Source organism: Rutilus rutilus (assembly GCF_951802725.1).
Source record: "Rutilus rutilus genome assembly, chromosome: 22".
Classification (NCBI taxonomy): domain Eukaryota; kingdom Metazoa; phylum Chordata; class Actinopteri; order Cypriniformes; family Leuciscidae; genus Rutilus; species Rutilus rutilus.
Genome location: NC_140227.1, coordinates 16,414,674 through 16,436,877, shown reverse-complemented (window position 1 = coordinate 16,436,877; position 22,204 = coordinate 16,414,674). Strand labels below are relative to the sequence as shown.

The 22,204-nt window shown below is 36.6% G+C and overlaps 2 protein-coding genes across 6 annotated transcripts; both read left to right on the top strand.

Moving 5' to 3' along the window:
* Window positions 1-310: 310 nt before the first annotated feature.
* uba3 (ubiquitin-like modifier activating enzyme 3) lies at window positions 311-10,899 on the top strand. 2 transcript variants are annotated; one of them, XM_084394878.1, is made up of 18 exons: window positions 311-399; window positions 531-569; window positions 994-1,114; window positions 1,714-1,794; window positions 1,967-2,049; window positions 2,137-2,217; window positions 2,837-2,880; window positions 3,048-3,112; window positions 3,250-3,405; window positions 3,484-3,586; window positions 3,704-3,817; window positions 5,333-5,386; window positions 5,502-5,538; window positions 5,629-5,710; window positions 5,800-5,900; window positions 9,632-9,695; window positions 9,815-9,869; window positions 9,975-10,899. In XM_084394878.1, exons 1-18 carry the CDS (start codon window positions 314-316, stop codon window positions 10,061-10,063), a joined length of 1,455 nt encoding a protein of 484 aa, XP_084251004.1. In that variant the 5' UTR covers window positions 311-313; the 3' UTR covers window positions 10,064-10,899. The 2 variants fall into 2 exon arrangements, with proteins under 2 accessions (XP_084251004.1, XP_084251005.1); XM_084394879.1 differs by lacking the exon at window positions 531-569 and having other exon boundaries at window positions 329-399.
* A 373-nt stretch (window positions 10,900-11,272) lies between these two features.
* Window positions 11,273-21,159, top strand: tmf1 (TATA element modulatory factor 1). Of its 4 annotated transcripts, none has more exons than XM_084395998.1 (17): window positions 11,273-11,799; window positions 13,095-14,395; window positions 14,928-15,031; window positions 15,424-15,550; window positions 15,643-15,748; window positions 15,877-16,019; window positions 16,165-16,331; window positions 16,456-16,612; window positions 16,866-16,958; window positions 17,654-17,810; window positions 17,933-18,125; window positions 18,305-18,374; window positions 18,460-18,552; window positions 18,731-18,853; window positions 18,935-19,087; window positions 19,207-19,332; window positions 20,318-21,159. In XM_084395998.1, exons 1-17 carry the CDS (start codon window positions 11,619-11,621, stop codon window positions 20,456-20,458), a joined length of 3,435 nt encoding a protein of 1,144 aa, XP_084252124.1. In that variant the 5' UTR covers window positions 11,273-11,618; the 3' UTR covers window positions 20,459-21,159. The 4 variants fall into 4 exon arrangements, with proteins under 4 accessions (XP_084252124.1, XP_084252123.1, XP_084252122.1 ...); XM_084395997.1 differs by having other exon boundaries at window positions 18,932-19,087; XM_084395996.1 differs by having other exon boundaries at window positions 11,290-11,799; window positions 13,095-14,416.
* The last annotated feature ends 1,045 nt before the right edge of the window (window positions 21,160-22,204 follow it).

The following is a 22,204-nucleotide window of genomic DNA, read 5'->3' as shown; positions in this document are numbered from 1 at the left end:
TCCGGACGTTTTATTTAATAATTATGGCATATTTTAATTCACCAAAGCAATTTGTTTTTCTTAATGGTGGAATAGGCTCCATACTGTTCATGGAGCGGATGTTGATCGCTGCGCTCTGATTGATTCAGTTCAGTGAAGGATTCGTCAGACTGATTTCAAACCATAGATTCGTCTTTTTGAACTGTTAAATAAAAAAGCCTCATTTGTGCCGTAATTTTTTGTTCCTAGAATATGGAAAATGTTCCTAGAATATTTGAATTACCTGACAAAAGGCTTGAATGAAAGACTCGAGACTTTTATGTTGAAAATAACAATGTGCGTCAAGTGGATAGCAGTTTTTTTTTCTGGTTGCGCATTTCACTTGAATCCGTATGACAATATGGCGGAAGGAGAGGAGCCGTAAGTGAAATTTTACACAACTGTTCATAAATCCCTCGTAACAGTGCTTGTAGTTCAATCAACAGGACGCAAGAACGTTAACTTGCGGGTAGCAGAGCATGAATGAACCTTCTTTTATTCTCTCTTTTTAGGGAGAAGAAAAGAAGGAGAATAGAGGAGCTGAATGAGAAGTTAGTGAAATGAAAGATGAGAATTTAGATGTGGCAGCCAGCAGGTTTGCTTTGGGAGGTATTAATTCTTAAAGCTAGCTTTATCTATAATCCAGATACTGTTCAGACATTATTTTGAAGAGCTCTCCGCATATACTGCATATAAATATAATCTGTCTGAAACCTAGGTGAAAGCTTGCAAAACCTCCAAACACTGCTGTTTGCACACGTGCCATAATGTTCTTTCTTAATATATAATATATAAGACACCTTCTTTGTATTAATTATGAAACTTACATAAAGTCAGTGCCATCCAAACCAACCCAATTCATTGTTGTATATATAATGTATTGTAGATTATGTTATGTGTGAATGTGTTTTATAATTATTTAATAATCTTGGTGATGTGTGTGCTGTGTAGTTAAAGCTCTATATTTTTTCACAGAATGGTTGTGGATGGAGGGAGTGGGGACAGCAGTGGCTGGCAGGGAAGATGGGACCATGTCAAAAAGTTCTTAGAGAGAGCTGGACCCTTCACTCATCCGGATTTTGAACCCAGCACTGAGGTAAGATGTAGCCTAAATCATAACATATACATTCCACACCTCTTTTATAAATGTATAAATCTATGTCCACTTTTAGGGAGAGAAGCACAAGCTGTGAATGCATATTATCAGAACAATTAATAATGTTTTTCTCTGCCTGAAGTACATAATGACTACCTTAAAAATAACAGACTGGCCGCTATTTTTATGGTTCATAATTACTACACTGACTAGGCACACTGTGGTCTACTTCTCACCAAAAAAAAAGAAAAAGCAATTGTACACACAACCCCCCCTGTGGGCTGTAATGCCATGTGAGTGACAGGTTGTCCCACCCTCCTGACAAAAATATGTCATCAGAAAATAGATATGTCATTTCAAATTGATTTTGATTGAAAGATTATGATTATGATTATTTTACAGTAAATTTCAAACAACTGGAAGAGTCATGGGGACATTATATATCAAACATTGCTGTGGAGAATTGATTCAAAAAGGTTTAGAACCAATGTGACTATAGTTTTCGAGCCATTTAGCTTCATGATCAGTCAGTTTGTTGTAAAACCTGAATGTTACTTTACTCTCTTCTCTTTCCATAAATTGTGCACATCTTCTTCCAGTCACTCCAGTTTCTGTTAGACACATGCAAAATTCTGGTTATTGGAGCTGGTGGACTTGGATGTGAGCTGCTCAAAGATCTGGTACGGTCCTTGTTGTGCTGTATTTGTTAACTTTAGACAGATTCTTGTTTGTTCCTATTCTTGAATGACAGCTGCAATACTCTAGTTGCAAAAAGGCTACTTGCCAAAGGGTTTTTTTTTTTGTTTTTTTTTTTTGTCTTATGCTCATGTATGATACAATTTCATCACCCAGGCTTTGTCAGGTTTTCGACACATTCATGTGGTGGACATGGACACCATTGATGTTTCCAACCTCAACAGACAGTTCCTCTTCAGGTTAATCTTAGTCAGCAGATAGATATCTTTTTGAAACATTTCTTATTCTTTTTCTGTAATGTGAACTGCTTTCTGTTGTATCTATAGACCAAAAGATGTGGGCCGACCAAAGGCAGAGGTTGCAGCAGACTTTGTAAATGACAGGATCCCAGGGTGCAATGTTGTCCCGTATCCTTGTCATGATATAATTATTGTTTGATACACTACCAATCAAAAGTTTGGGGTCAGTAAGATTATTATTATTATAATTTATAAAAGAAATTAATACTTTTATTCAGCAAGGATGCATTAAATTGATCAAAAAAGGTATTTATAATGGGGTGGTGGCGCAATGGATAAGACAAATGCCTTTGGTGTGAGAGACCCGGGTTCGAATCCACTGTGAGACACCAATGTGTCCCTGAGCAAGACACTTAACCCCTAGTTGCTCCAGAGGCGTGCGACCTCTGACATATATAGCAATTGTAAGTCGCTTTGAATAAAAGAGTCAGCTAAATGAATAAATGTAAAATGTAAATGTAAATAATGTTACAAAAGATTTCTATTTCAAATAAATGCTGCTCTATTGAACTTTCTATTTGTCAAAGAATCCTGACATTTTTTATCATCATAATTTATCAAAAATAAATGCAGCTGTAGCCTGTGGTGTGCATAAGAGACTTCAAAAACATTTAAAAAATCGTATTGAACCCAAACTTTTAAACTTTTCAAGACCCCAAACTTGACAGTGTATATGTTATATTGATGTATGTCAAAATATTTCCATTTTCCTTAATCAGTAATCCAGACATTTTAAGAAAATCCAGGACTTGGATGAGACATTTTACAAGCGTAATTACCACCTAACTGTTTTACATTCATCTAAAATGTCGTAACTTTTCTAGCACTATACAAAATGTGACACTGTTGTTCTGCAGTGTAAGACTAATTATTATGACAGTTTTTTTTTAATTATCTTGAAATCTAAGTAATGTAACTGTGTCTCTGCTACTGCATAGAATTTCACATAGTAGTCTGTGGCCTGGACTCTGTTGTTGCCAGAAGATGGATGAATGGCATGCTGGTATGTATTTATTTTTCGAAACATTCAACAATCTGTTCATTCAAATCTATAGACATAAAGTCTTCTTTATGTCATGTAAATAAAGTGTTTCTATACTGTGAGAAGTGTTTTTATTCATTTGTCTTTCTCCTTTTCAGTTATCCCTGCTGATTTATGAAGATGGTGTCCTGGATCCCAGCTCCATTATTCCTCTAATAGATGGTGGCACAGAGGGCTTCAAAGGCAATGCCCGAGTCATTCTTCCGGGCATGACAGCTTGCATTGATTGCACCCTGGAGCTTTACCCCCCACAGGTGCATACTGGGATTTTGTGTTAAGTTGAATTTTTAAAAGCCTTTTGTCATACTCATTTATTTGTTTGCCCTACACAGATAAACTTCCCAATGTGCACCATAGCCTCTATGCCACGGTTACCTGAACATTGTGTTGAATACGTCCGCATGCTGCTTTGGCCCAAAGACAAGCCTTTTGGAGGTACATTAATTCGCGTTATCTACATGGAACTGGGCATACAACCGCAGACTGATATTTTGGTTATACTGCTGCTTGGCAGCCTGCTAATATTTCAGATTTGTAATGTATTTTCCTCAGATGGTGTGGTGCTAGACGGTGATGACCCAAAGCACATCCAGTGGGTGTACCAGAAATCTTTGGAGAGAGCAGCAGAGTTCAACATCACTGGGGTGACTTACAGACTCACTCAGGGTGAGTGACACAGACCTGCTCAGTGGGCCTTTATCAGGCATTTCGTGAAATCCTCTCGTTTGTTGACAGAATCTTTCACACAATTTCACAGAACTTTGTCTTAATGTGCTTTTAAAAATATGAATGCTTGTAGCCTCTTTCACTTTATTTGGTAAACAATTCCTTTCTTAGGTTGTAAGACCAAGGTGCCCAAACCAGCTTCAATCCTCTCCCTCTCATTATTATTGGGCCCACAATAAGAATTTCAGTTCTGTCTTTGTTCAACTTAAAAAAAAATAATAAAATTCATCCATTTTACAATGCTGGACAGACAGTCAGACAACCTCTCTAATACAACAGTGTCTCTGAAATCAAGTGAAATATATAATTGTATATCATCAGCATAAAAACTATAATTCATATCATATTTCTGAATTATTTTTCCCAAAGGGAGCATGTATAATGAAAATAAATGTGGCCCAAGAATTGATCCTTGAGGAACACCATATAACATTCCATATATATTTGATATGTTAACTAAAAAGGTCCTATCTATAATATACGTTTTGAACCAATTTAAAACATATAATAAAACACAACAAATATAAAACCTTTTTAAAGATCTCTAAATTATTTTATTTTGAACATTCTATTGATTATTGAATCCTGAAAACAATGTATCATGGTTCCAACAAAAATATTAGGCAGCACAGCTGTTTTCAACTGATAATAATAAGAAACGTTTGAGCTGCAAATCAGTATATTAGAGTGATTTCTGAAGGATCGTGTGACACTGAAGACTGGAGTAATGGCTGTTGTAAATTTAGCTTTGCCATCACGTAATTAAATTACATTTTAAAATGTAAAGTATATATTAAAATAGAAAATGTCAAATTAAAATTTTAATCATATTTTGCAATATAAATATAAATAAATTCAGCCTTGGTGAGCATAACGCTGTGTCTGAAATCAAATACTTTCCTACTATTTAGTATGCCAAAAACAGTATGCCAACAGAGTAGTATGTCAGAATGCATAGTATTTGAAAAACAGTATGCTGGTATAGGTCATGTGACAGTAGCGTCATGGCGGCTATAGTTCATTTGAATTTAATTCATACTACCTATATTCATACTATATAGAACATACATTTTTAATGGTCACAAAGTTCAAATTCAAATGTAGTAAGTATTCAGACAGTATGCGATTTCAGACGCAGCGCAGCATAAGAGACTTCTTTTAAAAACATTAAAAAAATCTACTTTATAGGTCCCAGGACCACTTATTGGGAATCCAAACCATATTTAGGGACTAGAATATCAGATCGACTTCAATGTGCTTCATTTTGGGAGTCTTTTGACTTTGGACAACCATTCTGAACACCTTAACAATGCGTTCCAAAACCAAACCAAACCAAAAACCAAAACATTCAGAACATCTTAGCTACAGCATACCAATGCCCTGGCATCATGGTGCATGCTTTTGCACAGGCAAGCACCAATCAAATGTTGATGAACCACCTCACCTGTGTTTCAGGGGTTGTGAAGAGAATAATTCCTGCTGTGGCTTCTACAAATGCTGTTATTGCTGGTATGCTGACATTGCAAATGTTCTCTGGTTTTGGCATGCTTGAAAGTTTTTGATATTTTTCAGTAAGTTGAGTTTCTACTGAAGATAACATTTCTTTCTTTCTTACACATTTCAGCTGCTTGTGCCACAGAGGTTTTCAAAATTGCCACAAGGTAAGTTATGTGAGTGTTTATTTTCAAGAAGAGAGCACTGATTTCATCGTTCATTCACATCTCTTCTGTTCTTTTACCTTTGCCGAACAGCGCCTATGTTCCCTTGAACAACTACCTGGTGTTCAATGATGTTGATGGGCTGTACACGTACACCTTTGAGGCTGAGAGAAAGGTTAGTGATATGAACATGATTTTAAGTACATAACTAGAAAAAAAGAGACATTCAACACAGCTTAAATGTTGTCCATGTTGCATGTGTAGGAGAACTGTTCTGCTTGCAGTCAGGTGCCACAGGACCTGCCGTTCCCACCTTCAACTAAACTACAGGAGGTTCTGAACTACTTGACTGAGAACGCCTCTCTGTGAGTCACAGTGTTCCTTAATGTTCAACCATTGTTGATGAACATAAAGCCTAATAGTAACAATGAAACAATATATATACAGTGAGGAAAATAAGTATTTGAACACCCTGCTATTTTGCAAGTTCTCCCACTTAGAAATCATGGAGGGGTCTGCAATTGTCATCGTAGGTGCAAGAGACATAATCTAAAAAAAAAAAAAATCCAGAAATCACAATGTATGATTTTTTAACTATTCATTTGTATGATACAGCTGCAAATAAGTATTTGAACACCTGAGAAAATCAATGTTAATATTTGGTACAGTAGCCTTTGTTTGCAATTACAGAGGTCAAAAGTTTCCTGTAGTTTTTCACCAGGTTTGCACACACTGCAGGAGGGATTTTGGCCCACTCCTCCCCACAGATCTTCTCTAGATCAGTCAGGTTTCTGGGCTGTCACTGAGAAACACGGAGTTTGAGCTCCCTCCAAAGATTCTCTATTGGGTTTAGGTCTGGAGACTGGCTAGGCCACGCCAGAACCTTGATATGCTTCTTACAGAGCCACTCCTTGGTTATCCTGGCTGTGTGCTTCGGGTCATTGTCATGTTGGAAGACCCAGCCTCGACCCATCTTCAATGCTCTAACTGAGGGAAGGAGGTTGTTCCCCAAAATCTCGCAATACATGGCCCCGGTCATCCTCTCCTTAATACAGTGCAGTCGCCCTGTCCCATGTGCAGAAAAACACCCCCAAAGCATGATGCTACCACCCCCATGCTTCACAGTAGGGATGGTGTTCTTGGGATGGTACTCATCATTCTTCTTCCTCCAAACACGTTTAGTGGAATTATGACCAAAAAGTTCTATTTTGGTCTCATCTGACCACATGACTTTCTCCCATGACTCCTCTGGATCATCCAAATGGTCATTGGCAAACTTAAGACGGGCCTTGACATGTGCTGGTTTAAGCAGGGGAACCTTCCGTGCCATGCATGATTTCAAACCATGACGTCTTAGTGTATTACCAACAGTAACCTTGGAAACGGTGGTCCCAGCTCTTTTCAGGTCATTGACCAGCTCCTCCCGTGTAGTTCTGTGCTGATCATTGAGACCCCACGAGGTGAGATCTTGCATGGAGCCCCAGTCCGAGGGAGATTGACAGTCATGTTTAGCTTCTTCCATTTTCTAATGATTGCTCCAACAGTGGACCTTTTTTCACCAAGCTCCCCATAGCCCTTTCCAGCCTTGTGGAGGTGTACAATTTTGTCTCTAGTGTCTTTGGACAGCTCTTTGGTCTTGGCCATGTTAGTAATTGGATTCTTACTGATTGTATGGGGTGGACAGGTGTCTTTATGCAGCTAACGACCTCAAACAGGTGCATCTAATTTAGGATAATAAATGGAGTGGAGGTGGACATTTTAAAGGCAGACTAACAGGTCTTTGAGGGTCAGAATTCTAGCTGATAGACAGGTGTTCAAATACTTATTTGCAGCTGTATCATACAAATAAATAGTTTAAAAATCATATATTGTGATTTCTGGAATTTTTTTTTTTTTAGATTATGTCTCTCACAGTGGACATGCACCTACGATGACAATTTCAGACCCCTCCATGATTTCCAAGTGGGAGAACTTGCAAAATAGCAGGGTGTTCAAATACTTATTTTCCTCACTGTATGCTTGTTTTCTTATTCATTTTTTTTTTTTTTTAAATAGGATATTAGGGTGTAACAGTAAACTGAAGTCACAGTTTGATATGTACCTCGGTTTTGGGGGCACTGTTTGATACGAGTTCAGTACAATCGGAAAAATGGTCACACTTTAGTTTAGGGTCCAATTCTCAATAACTCACTATTAACTTCGACTTTTGCCTCTATAATCTTTTTTGATTTGATTTGATTTATTAGACAGTAACAAAAATAAATGCATAACATTATACATTAATCAGAACTGTCGAGGATAACACAAAAAAGTTACAAACATATTTCCATTGTGGTCCTCGTTGTAGTCTGATAAAGATGGCCAGGCAAGCTCAGATGACTAATAGGTACCTTGTACATTCAACCACATCCAAATACAAAATAAAATAAACAAATACGTACACAGCAATAATAAATATACCTTACAATCACATAAAATTTTTTATCTAATTTGCATTTAGCAACCTCTCACCACATGCTCTATTAAAACAGCAATCTGACTGGCTTAACTTAATCTCAACTGGAAGTTTGTTCCATTCCATTGCTGCCATGTACAAAAAGGTGTTTTGCCCAGAACAGCTCTTAAATCTACAAGGAACAATGTCTGTGGCACTACCTCTAGTTGAGTAGCTATGAGAATTCCTAATAAGCTTAAAATAATCTTTAAAATACCTTGGCTCATTCCTATACAAAATCTTTCGTGTTAATCTCAGTTTCAACTGTCTCACCCTGTTTTCAACTGTCAACCATTTTAATTTCTTACGTTCGGGAGAGCCGACATGGTTCCTATTGTTGAGATTTAAAATCAACCTGACTAATTTATTCTGTGCCGTTTGTAGTTGAACTTTTATCCTCTTGGGGGTGCTGCTGTACCATGTAGTACAGGCATAATCAAAGTGTGGCTGAATTAAAGCATTTGCTAACTCTTAATTACTTCTTATTAATAGTTAGTAAGGTAGTTGTTTAGGAATGGGATAGGATAGGATTAAGGGATGTAGAATATGGTCATGCAGAATTAGGCATTAATATGTGCTTTATAAGTACTAATAAACATATCCTAGCAATTTGCATGCTAATTAGCAACATGTTAATAGTGAGAATTGGACCCTAATATAAAGTGTTACCGGAAAAAAGCAACTAATCCGCAATTCTAGGTTTCTTGTATTTTATTTTGAACAGATAGTTGTGCAAATTACAGTTTTTTTTTTGTGTTTTTTTTTACACCTAGCAACATTTAGTCCCCCCTGAGGTAGTTGGTACAGTACAGCCTCCTATATTGTATTAAGCACTAAGCAACACTAGGAACAAAAGGTCACAATCAGCTACAATACTGAGAAGCATCTCATGCTATAATGTATAAAATAAATAGAATAATGAAAAATAAAACTTGTCCATTAGGAGTCTTACAATTTACTCCACTTTAAACTATATGTAAACATTCAAAGCTTAAAGGTTGTATCAGTGATTTCAGGCCCAAAAAAAAAAGATCACATTAATCTAATCTTTCCTAACGATCCGCTAGCTGCCCGCCCCATAAGCATGCCGTCAAAAAAACGCGTCTCTGTAGGCAGCCTAGGCTAGGCTCTGAGATCTGCACACAAAAACAATTGGTTTCACCAACCACTCAAAACCAAAACAAGATCTCAGAGCCTAGGCTGCCTACAGAGACGCGTTTTTTTGACGGCATGCTTATGGGGCGGGCAGCTAGCGGATCGTTAGGAAAGATTAGATTAATGTGATCTCTTTTTTTTGGGCCTGAAATCACTGATACAACCTTTAAGCCCAGCCCTCCTATACTTAATATTTCACATTACGCTCCGTTTCGCATCTAGTGGTCTTTGTTTTCGGGATAAATACATGTACCGTACCAACAGACAGACACACACACACACACACACACACACACACACACACACACACACACACACACACACACACACACACACACACACACACACACACACACACACACACACACACACACACACACACACACACACACACACACAATGCATATAAATCATTTTATGATTTATCATTGTCTTGTTTTCTCCTAGCCAAATGAAGTCTCCTGCCATCACTACAACTGTGGATGGAAAAAACAAAACTCTGTATTTACAGGTTAAATATTTTCTAACATTTCTAACAGAGTGCTCATAATTTAGTTTGATCTAATGCATTTTATGCATTAGCTGTATTATATTTAAAGTACATTTGAATCTGTTTGGTTATATTTTCAGACTGTGGCATCTATTGAAGAGAGAACTCGACCAAATCTAAGCAAAACACTGAAAGGTGATTGAAAGTCTTCTGTGACATCATGTAGTATATGTAACTTATTTTATAAGAATATTTCAAAATATTTTGTTTAACCTATTAAATGTCCCCTTGTGTTTGCAGAGCTTGGACTTGTGGATGGCCAAGAGCTGGCAGTGGCTGATGTCACCACTCCTCAGACAATGCTCTTCAAGCTCAACTTCATCTCATAGAACAAATGCTTCATTCTGATGGACAGTGGTTATTGCAGTCGTCATCAAAATGAAGCAGACTTGGAAATGTAGCCTATAAGCTCCATGCTTCAGTGCATCAACAGCATCACATGCACATGCTCAGTTGGAATAGCTGCGGTTTGTATTTAGGGTTTTGGCCAACTATGTTCATCAAAGACACTTACAGAAGGCATTTGTTTCGTTGTCTTGCACTGCTATTTCCGTAGGAGTCATTTTTGTGGATTTCTTTTTTTATGCAAACTGTTTATCTATTTATTTTGTTGTTGTGCATTCAAACCAGTTTGACAGTATGTTGTTCAATGTCTTGTCTTGTAGAAAAAAAAATCGTTCATGTTTTGAATTAAAATTGGAAACCTTATTTTAAACAAGTAATGAAGTCCCAGTCCTGTAATGTTTTCCTAACTTTAAATTTAAAATATAATTTTACCCAATTTGTGAATAAATTTACTTGGTTAAATATTTAAATAGACTCAAAATATGATGGAATCTCCAGAATAAAAATATTTTGTAAACAAATACGGAATGTTGCATTGTCAATGTAATCTTAAGAAAGTCATTTTGTATACTGTACTGTTTGTGTGATTTATGTGGCATTGTCATGGAATACAGATATACAGAAATACAATGCAGACTCTAATCCACAAGGTCAGACTTTAGTGTCTTTGTTTATTTAAAAGTTAATTTGGACAAGTCACATGGCCACATACAACAATGGATAAAACTACAAATGTGGCAAGCTACTGAAATGAATTAAGCTAGTTACATTATTTGTTTGATAAACTGCTTCACTAGTGTCCCATTAAATCTTTAAAACTAATATCTTACGAGTCAATAATTATGATTTAATATAAACTTAATTTCTGTAACGTATTTATTTTCGCTAAAGTATAATCTGTAAAAAATGCCCTCATTACAAAGGCAATAGACACCTGTTTAAGTCTGAAGACGTGTTTAGTTTACAGTTATGCAATGACAAAAGTCATTTTACGTTCAGTCTGTAAATTTTCTTTTTTTTAAAGAGGTTTAAAATAACAACTGATACTTAATCGTTTTCTTTTTTTTATTGAATAACAAAAAAAAAAAAAAACTATTTTATAGTAATATATACAATATAGTATAACGTTATAGTATATAATAGAATTGTACAATATAAAATAAATAAATAATTGTACTTTTGACGTCGGTGACGTGGCCCTGACGACGTCACTTACAGGATAGGTTGATGATACGTGGATGGGAAGTAGTTCTCGAGCTGCACGCCAGAGGAAACCTAAACAAAACAATGCGAAGAAGTCCAACCTAGATGCCGAGTAGCTCGAAAGCAAAGAAAAATGTCGTCCAGTCCGTCGTTTATGTATTTATATTATCGACTTTCATTTTAGCATGGAATTATGTCGACTGCCAGCGAATTGTCAGTTGTTTTGCGAGCAGAATTAGCCGCCAAGCTAACGTGGACAGCGGCCTAATATAAACACTGCTCCGGCTGTTAGTGTGGAATAAACCTGCTCTTATTTGGGAGGCTTTTAATAATGTTATGTTTTATGTAGACGTCACACAACCAGGTGGAAGTAAAATCAATATGAGTTGGTTCAACGCGTCTCATCTGTCGAGTTTTGCCAAACAAGCTCTGACAACTGCTCAGAAATCCATCGACAGAGTTCTGGACATTCAAGAAGAGGAGCAGTGGGGTGACACGACCAACCCGTCCTTTGCTGGTAAATTTAGTAGCAGTAATAGATGGTTGACAGTCCAGGCAGGGTGATCAGTGACAATTACTGCACAGCATTAGTTATATAATTATTTATGCTTCATATATTTCCGCAGGCTACATTACAGTCACCAATCGGCTACACACATATTTTCAACTGACTACATACATTATGCATAATCCATATGCAGTCAGATAGCTCAGATAACTTTAAACGCACATGGAAACCTTCCCGCAGAACTGAAAAATAAAACAAAAGCCTTTACAACCAAGTCATTCAGACAGAATCACAAACCAAGGCCAACATGAAACTTCTTCAAAGAAGATGATATCAGAAAAAAGCCACTAAAGAATACAAAAGAGTTTGCAGTTTTGATGTATTGTGTTTCCAAAGGTGGGATTTGTTTTTTTCCTTTAGCTCATGTTTAGAATGATAAAATAGAGATGTATGATTCAGTACCTTTAGGCTTGATCTATTTTGGTTATGAAGCTTCTTTCTTTTAAAGGGATAGTCCACCCAAAAATGCAAATTCTGTCATCATTTACTCAGACTCATGTTGTTTCAAACCCACAAGACTCTCGTTCATCTTCGAAACACACATTACTATATTTTCTCATAATTGATGTCCATTATTAAAAGTCCATGCAAGCAAAAAAACAGTAAACACACACACACACACACACACACACACAAAAACATGGTAAAAGTAATCCATGAATTGAGTGATTAAATTCAAGTCTCATGATATGATGAAGGAGATTTCATTTAAGCTTTTATTCAGATATAAATATTGATCAATGCACATGCATAGAGCTCATCAGGAGTGGTAAAAGGAAGCTCATTTGTACTTGCTTGACGTGCAAGAATCCAGGTTTGTTCTTAAATGCCAAGGAAGTATGGATGAGCTTGAGGTGACTTTTTGTACTTTTTGATCTGTGAAAGTTTTGGTTCCATGAACTTTAAATGGATAGACAAAAATGATGAGAGATTATTACAAATATCTTCATTTGTGTTCTGATGATGAATGGAAATCTTATGGGTTAGAACTTGGAACCACATGAGTGTGATCAAATATTGACAGAAATTTCATTTCTTAAAAGGTTTAAAAGAATGATGAATATTGAGTTATATTATTAATTCAGGTGCATTGATACTATTGGATGAGATTGTAATTGTACTGAATTGAGCTGGATAATGATGACATTTGTAGTCCTATAAGCTGCTTATAGCTGAGATTGAATTTTTCTTAATTGATGAAGATGAACTTTTCAACATTAACACTGTTTTTTTTTTTTCTTCAGATCCACCAGGCAAGCCGGTATCAACAGGATGGGGTATGAACCAGTGGGACTCGCCCTCTGAGGAGCATACCAAGACTCTCCCTCCATCATCTGAGGCCATTACTAAGCCCGTCACATGGACCGTTGTTGATGAATCGGAGGATTTCTTCAGTGCCTTTCTGCCTCATGGGGAGATACAAACTGTAAGCAACACTAAAGTGGTGTCTGTGCCACCTGCCAAGTCAAACCGGAGACTACGGGAAAAAGCAGACCAGGAGAAGGAGCTGGAGGTCAGTGATTCACAAGGTCAGACAGACCTCAGTAAGTGCAGAAGCCAGGAAGCTTTTGAGATAAAGCCAACTGGGACAGAGCTTTTGGAGCAAAATTCATCCTCGACAGATAACCAGTCACAACCAGAACTGGTTGTTCCTGCTTCGGTTGTTGCACCGGAAGAAGCTGTCGAACAGGAGGCCAGCGAGGACGTGACAGAGTCAGATGGCTTGGCTTTAACTTCAGATGTCACACTCACAAATGTACCTTTATCCTCTTCAGAGGCCGAATCTGAAGGTGTGTTTGAACCAGCTTTGACCATCGAGACCAAAAATCCAGATAAAGCCTTGCCTGTTCCTTCTAAAGAAATCCTGTTAGAATCCAAAGACGCTAAATCAGAGGACAGACAAAGCAACACCCCATCTCCCCCTGTTAGTGCCTTCTCTTCTGGTACTTCCACTACCAGCGACATAGAGGTTTTGGACCACGAGAGTGTGCTAAGTGAGAGCTCGGCCAGCTCCAGACAGGAGACCGCAGAGGCTAAAGCTGGTCTGCACCTAATGCAAGGCTCTTTCCAACTGCTCTCCGCCTCAACATGCAGCGACTTCCCTCGTTTGGATGAATACCCAAAACTCACGGAAAGCTGCGGCTCCTCGTCTGATGCCTTTGAGCGCATCGACTCATTTAGCATGCAGTCGCTGGACAGCCGCAGTGTCAGCGAAGTGAATTCTGATGACGAGATCCCAGGCAACCGCACATTAGCCTCCATCACGGCCGGACCTTTGCCTGCTCCTCCTCAGTCAGTGCCACAGACTAAACAGGAGGAAGAGGAGGGTCTAACTGAGTCTATTAATGAACAATCACTGGATGATAATGAGATGGAGGAGAGCGGCCGCAGTGCAACGCCAGTGAACTGTGAGCAGACGGATGAGCTGCAGGAAGGCGAACAGGAAACTGTTGTAGAAAAAACTGATGTGAACGAAATTGCAGCATCACAGAGTGCTGAAGTGAAACTGGAAGATTCACCCTGTCAGATTTTCGATCTCCAGAAGGTTGGAATAATACATAAAAATGTAATATAATATAATTATTAAATATACACTACTGTTCAAACATTTGGGTTGGTAATATTTTTTTAAAAGGTTTTTGAAAGCCTCTTATGCTCACCAAGGCTGCATTTATTTGATAAAAAAAACAGCAGTAACATTTTGAAATATTATTACAATCTAAAATAACTGTTTTCTATTTTAATATATTTTAAATTGTATTCTTTTCCGGGTTATAGCAAAGCTGAATTTTCAACATCATTACTATACAGTATTTAGTGACACATGATCTTTCATAATTCCTTCTGATATGCTGATTTAAAATTTAAGAAACATTTCTTATTAATGAATAGAAAGGTAAAAGAACAGCATTTATTTGAAATCTTTTGTATCATTACTAGATCAATTAAATGCACCCTTGCAGAATAAAAGTATTAATAAAAAAAAAAGTTACTGAACACAATTTTTTTTAATTGATATTTTTTCATGTGTCATTGAATTAATATTCTGTTATTTTTGTTTTTCATAATCTCCCCAGATTATTGAGGAGCTTTCTAACCGACTAGAGAAGAGAGAATCACAGTTGCTTGTGGTCAGTAAAGACAAGGCCAGACTTGAGGAGGAGTGTGACAATCTCAAAGAGTGAGTTGAGGAACATGTGCTCCTGAAAACCATCTGCTGTTGTGTTTTCTTAAATGATTAATGTTTGCAATCGCTAAATAGGGCATAGAAACAGGTGGAGGCAGCAACATTTTTTTACACAGCTTGAGGAAAACCGGGTGCTGTGTTCACATACTGTTGGCAAACGAAGAGATTAGCCAACAAAACACTTAATTTTGATGTACAGTGTGTCCACACCTTTCAACATGTACATTGCATAAAAATGGGATCCGAATAATTTCTTACTGTACAAATTATCATCTTGAATTGTCTGTAGGTTGGCATGTTTTTAGGGTGTTAATCTTATTCTGTTAAAGACATTTGACTCTTTACATGCCTGTTGAATTAGCATTAACGAGACTTGTGTTTCACAGTGAGATGATCAGCTTGCGGGAAGAAAGCTCTGCTGTTCAGTCTTTAAAAGACGAGTTCACTCAGCGCATAGCTGAAGCTGAGAGGAAAGCTCAACTTGCCTGCAAGGAGAGAGACATCGCCAAAAAGGTGTCCATTTAAAATTGTTGTTTTGAATTTATATAATTCTTACAACCCCAGTCTTGTTTTGCATTGAAATGCATCATATGCCATGGTCACAGGAAATCAAGGGCCTCAGAGAAGACCTGGCAAGCAGGCTAAACCCAAATGAGACTTTGGAACTGATAAAAGAGAAAGAGGAACAGATCCGAGAGCTTCTTGAAGAAGGTGAGTGTTCTAGGCTTTTACGTGTTCAACTTGACATGGATGATCAGATTAAGATTTTACTGCGTGATCTTACAAGGAACTGCTTCTTTGTTAAGGGTGTGTTTGTTTACTCGTTTCTTTCTGATTAGGTGAGAAACTGTCCAAGCAGCAGTTGCAGCACTCCAACATCATAAAGAAACTGCGTGTGAAAGAGAGAGAGAGTGATGCACAAATCACCAAACAGACCAAAAAACTAAAGGAACAGGAAGAAGAACTTAAACATTTGCAGCAGGTTTGGAACACAACCTTCAATCCAAAGCTGTGTTGTCTGTAGAATAAACATGTTTACAGTTGTAAAGTACTGTATATTCAATGTTCATATCAAATGCCAGCAGAAGGAGAAGGGAATGTTGAGGTTTTTACAATGATAATTGCAGGTTTTGGATGGAAAGGAGGAAGTAGAAAAGCAGCACAGAGAGAACATTAAGAAGCTGAATGCTGTAGTGGAGCGGCAGGAGAAGGAATTGAGTAAACTGCAGACCAGCAGCGAGGAGCTTCAGGAAAATAATCGCAGTTTACAAGCAGCACTCGACAGCTCCTACAAGTAAATAAATGCCACATAAGTGACTTGATGCTATACAGTACACTTATTCACTGTCCCATTGTCACTGCAGGTCTGGCGGTGGTCTCTCCCAGGTTATTGATTTTATTCGTTTTTCACTGTATAGAGAGTTGGCAGAGTTGCACAAGGCCAATGCTACCAAGGATAGTGAAGCCCAGGAACTGGCACTGAGCAGAGAGGTACATGCGAAAGAAGAGCTGAGTTTGGCTTTGGAGAAAGTCCAAGAAGAGTCACGCTTACAACAAGAGGCACTGGCCAATCAGGTAATTTTGTTTTGTTGGTTTTGTCAAAATGCCTATTTTTATGTCATTATCATATAATGACATACTGGCTTTAATTTCTCTGTGCTTAAAGCAGTATTTAAATGCTTGTTTAAATATTTTGAGAAACTTTGATCACTTTATTCTGGGGTTACTTATCCAGTTATACATGGTTTACTTTAGTGTCTTATTAATCTCCAAATTCTAGCTTTTCTATGTGTGACTGGTTTTGTTTTTTGTTTTTTTAAATGTTGAGGTGGCAGATTTGAGGCTGGCTCTACAGAGGGCCGAACAGCAGCAGGCCAAGAAGGAAGATTACCTGAGAGAGGAGATCAGTGAGTTACAGCAGGTAACTAGAACACCTTACAGCCAGCTTACAAGAATTATCGCACTATTTATTTCATTTCAGCCATCGTAGAGAAACTACGGCAACCTACTATAAGCTCAAGACTATTGCATTTTTGTTAAAGGAAGTATCTCTGATTTAAGGAGAAAAATACAAGTTCTAGTACAAACCCCAGAGGTATAAAAAAATTCAGATAATTAACAATACATTTTTTCTGCACATTAAATATGTACAATACCATTCAAACATTTGGGGGCAATACGTTTTTTTTTAAAGAAATTTATATTTTATTCAAGAATGCATTGAATTAATCAAAAGTGACAGAAAAGACATTTACAATGTTAAGAAAGATTTCTATTTTAAATAATTGCTGTTCTTTTGAACTTTATATTCATCAAAGAATCCTAAAAAAGAGGTATTATGGTTTCCACAAAAATATTAATCAGCACAACTGTTTTCAACATTGATAATACGTTTCTTGAGCACCAAATCAGCATATTAGAATAATTTCTGAAGGATCTCCTGGCACTGAAGATATAAAATACTTTAAAATAGAAAACAGTTGTTTTAAATTGTGATAATATTTCATAATAATACTGTATTTTTGATCAAATAAATGCTGCCTCTGTGAGCATAAGAAACTTCTTTCCAAAAATCTTACCGACCCTAATCTACGCTGTAATTTTACTCTTCAACAGAGGTTACAAGAAGCGGAGTCCAGAAACCAGGAACTTAGCCAAAGTGTTACGTCAGCATCACGGCCCCTCCTGCGACAGATTGAGAACCTCCAGGCCACACTTGGTGCCCAGACAGCATCATGGGAAAAACTAGAGAAGAACATCTCTGACCGCTTAGGTGAGACTTGCTTGTTTTGAATGAACATTAGTGGCTTATGTCATCTGTTTAAATCTGATTATTTCAAGCAGTAAACCACATATGACATTCACCAGTTTTCACTTGTCATTCTCTCTTCTTAGCTGATGCCCAAACCCAGCTTGCTGTTTCTATAGAGAAAGAGCGTTCGGCTACAGAGGAGCTACTAGCCATCCGAGCACAAATAGCATCTTTAGAGTCCCAGGCTTCTTTGTTGAGGCAGGAGAAAGGACGCCTGCAGGGGCAGCTGGATGCGGAGAAGATGCGGCGGGAAAAACTGGAGGATGACTTTAGCAGGTAGGAGATGTGTTTAACAATGAAAAAGAAGCTGGCATTGTAAGTGGCTGTATTCTCACACTGATTTAAATTGTAATGCAGACACATGCATTTTCTGTAAAGCTGGAAATGTGAATGTCATGTATTGTGAAAAGCGTTATAAAAATAAATGTGAATTGAGTTGATTTTTGTATTTGTAGGGAGCGTGTAGAGCTGGAGAATCTTAAATGGGAACATTCTCGAGTCTCAGAAGAGGCCAAGAAGGAGAAGGTACCATTTGCTTTTTTAAACACTTTAGACAAAACATATATACACAAAAATATCCTCAATGTCTGTATTATTTGGTCCTCTTCAGTTGCTTCTCACCAACCAGCTGGAAATGGAGAAAATGAAGGTGGAACAGGAGAAGAAGAAATGCTACCTTGCACAAGAGGCCCTCAAAGAAAAGGTTTTGCATGAAAAGACCAGACTTTGCTCTTGTGTTCTGAATCTGCCTTTTTATTAATCTTTACCCCCCAAAATAGTTACAATTATCATTTTATACAAGGTCCAAAAATCACACCTAGCAGTTATGATAATCATGAACTCATTTCAAGTTTAAAATCTCTGTGTTTTTGTTTCATCAGGAGAGGAAGTCTCTAAGTATGTCTGTGACTGATGCCCCAGCGTCCTCCACTCCCTCATTGTCCCGCTCTAGTTCCGTTAGTGGAACTGAGCATGCTGGCTTACCATCCTCCATGTTCTCACAGGTACATTCATCTCACCCCTGTCCACACCTCTTCCTAAATATTTCTCAGTTTGTCACAGTCACTTGTGTTTTTGTTTAGCAGGAGGATTCTCTCGACCATTCTTTTAGCACTATGACCATGTCTATCAGTGGGACTAACCTATATGAAGCGGCTCGACTGGGTGGTGGGTCCAGTATCATTGAGAGCCTGCAGTCTCAGCTCAAACTCAGAGAGGGCGAGATAGCCCAGCTGCAGGTACACCTTTTAATGGAATAGTCTTTCATCATGTGCAGTGATGAGTCATTTAACTTTGTGTTTAAAAGCGGAATATTTTATGTACTAATTTGGATTCAATTCTTTTGTTTATCCACAAGATGGAGATTGCTAGTCTGGAGAGAGGTCGAACTGTGATGACAGAAGAGCTTGTGCGACTGACCAATCAGAACGATGAAATAGAGGATGAAGTGAAAGAAATCCCTAAACTGAAAGTGCAACTGAAGGTGAACACAAGCAAAATGTTACTCTTTAAAGCAGAGACAACTGTAGGCAGTTTATAACAGACTGCTACAAATTTACCTGCCGTTTTTTGTCTACACTAATCCGGAATCATTTGAAAACGCATCTTTTCTCTATGGTTTGGCCTTCAGTCCACACTGAGATAGCATTTTTGTCCTGTGAAAACTGAGCTTTTTGAAGACACTCTCCCAAGTGGGTAAACGCTGTTTTCATGTTGAAATGTGGACTGTGAAAACAGAGCTATTCGAAAAGAATTACACATTTTGTCATGTGACGCATATTGTACCGATTGATATCACTGGCTACATTTACATGCAACCAAATAATGCATGTGAACGCATGCATTAGTATATTGGATTGACGGCTCAGTTGGACTGAATTGCCTTCATGTAAACACCTTAATATTATAATAATAAGATATATACTATCATTCAATGGTTTGTAATGGTAAAGCTGAAATTTCAGCAGCAATTTCTCCAGTCTTCAGTGTCACATGATCCTTCAGAAATCATTCTAATAAGAAACAAGAAACATTTCTTATTATTATCAATGTTGAAAACAGTTGTGCTTAGTATTTTTTGTGGAGTACAAAAATACATTTTACCTGATACATTTTTTTAGATGAATGGAAAGTACAAAAAAAAACCCGTATTTTTTTTGGTAACATTATAAAGTCTTTACTGTCACTTTAGATTTATTTATTGTGTCCTTGCTGAATAACAGTACTAATTTATTTAAAACTAACATTTTTGAACTGTAGTGTAAATGTTTTAATTATTTTTCACGCAGAGTAAATTGTTCTCCCTCTGTATCCTCTAAATATAAACAAAATGTTTTGATTTTTCATCCAATTTCACCATTCCTCATAGAGGATCCTGATAAATGATCTGTTTGCCTAACAAGCACAGTAATAGGTATGAGGCTTTAACCTGTTAGTTAAACACTGACCAACTGTTATGTGCATCACAGGATCTAGAACAAAGGCACAACACAATCCTGCAGATGTACGGAGAGAAGGCGGAGGAGGCGGAAGAGCTGCGTCTGGACCTGGAGGATGTGAAGAACATGTACAAAACGCAAATAGATGAACTCTTAAAAAATCAAAAATAATAGATTCTGCAAAAGGACTGGCTCACACTGACCGTAAACAGAGCTTTACTGTAGGAGTAACTGTGTTTCACATCTCAGCATTGGTAACAAAAGACCAAGTACTTTAAATGTATTTTTTTTTCTGAGAAAATGTTTAAGATATTTCAAGGGTCATATAGTATATAGTTATTTAAGATATTCCTCTCACGGTTGTGGGATTTTTTTTTTTAAATAAAAAAATTCTCTATAAATAACCATGTTTGGTTTAAGAAATGACATGACTATCTGTCAGTGTATAGGTTATGGTTGTTTCTTAACACTTGAATTTGCACAATGAAGTGGGAGTTTGGATTTTAATCATGAATTAATTGCTATATTTCCCCCTGATCTTCATCCTCTGGACTGCACATCTTACTGCTAAGTAGTTGATTTGCTGTTGACTGTCTCTTTCCAGACAACTCCAGGGTACCACGCGTCCTTCAGACCGCTTAAGTTAGTATATTTAAAGTTAATAGTTAAGTTTTGCACTCATTTTTATCTCGTCTCACGCTGATTGAGTTTTAGTGATGAGGGGGTCCATGGAAATCTTCCACTGTAATATTCTATGATATATGATCTCTGTAAATCATTCATTACAGTCATGTCACTGTAAGATCCTCCCAGTGTATCTTCAGTTTTTGTTGCACACATGTAAATAAAGTAAGAGATATGTATTGGGCAGACTCAATTTGTTTTCCACCCTTATTATTGTATTTAATGTTTAATAATTACAAAGATATTACTTTTAGTTATATAGTAAGTAATATATTATTATTATTAGTAGAAGTATTAATAATCTCTATTATTATTATCTATTATTATTTTTCCAGCTTTGTTTTGGTATTTAATTATTACTACAGTAGTCAACATTTGAAGTGGATCAAAACCTTTCATCAAAGTTATACATGCGTTTTGAACAATACCCGTTCTTGTCTTAGGACAACTTTGATGAACTTTTTTTGATCCACTTCAAATGTTGACTACAGTAAGTTATTATTTTAATTATATAGTAATGAATGTATTTTTATTATAATTAATAATATGCTGCTTTTATTTTTCAAGCTTTACTGTTTTAATGTTTAATAATGACTAAGATATTATTTTAAGTCATATAACAAGGGTTAATAATAGTAATTATTATTATTTCTGCTTTGATTTGTTTACCAGCTGTATTAATGTTTTTAATGTTAAATAATTATGAAATATTATTGTAAATTATATAGTAATTGATATATTATTTTTAGTAGCAGTATTAATAATCTGTGCTTTTTTCAAGATTTATTATTGTTTTAATGTTTAATAATTTCTAAGATATTATTTTAGTTATGAATTATTTTAATAATAAAGATAACAATCTCAGCTTTTAATTGTTTTCCAGCTTTATTAATCTTTTTTAATGTTTAATAATTACTAAGATACTACTTTTAGTTATATAACAAGGATTAATAATAATAATAATAAAAATAATTTCTGCTTTTATTTGTTTTCCAGCTTTATTAAAGTTTTTATTAAATAGTTACTAAATATTATTTTAAATGATATAGTAACGCGTATATTATTAATATTATTGTTATTAATAATCTCTGCTTTAATAAGCTCTTTTTAACAAAGACATTATTCATTTTTAGTTATAAAGTAACGAATATAGTATTATTGTTGTTGTTAATTACAGGGCATTCTTGGACGTCCACTTTAATCAGTATAAAATTAAGATCTTCTCGTGCGCCC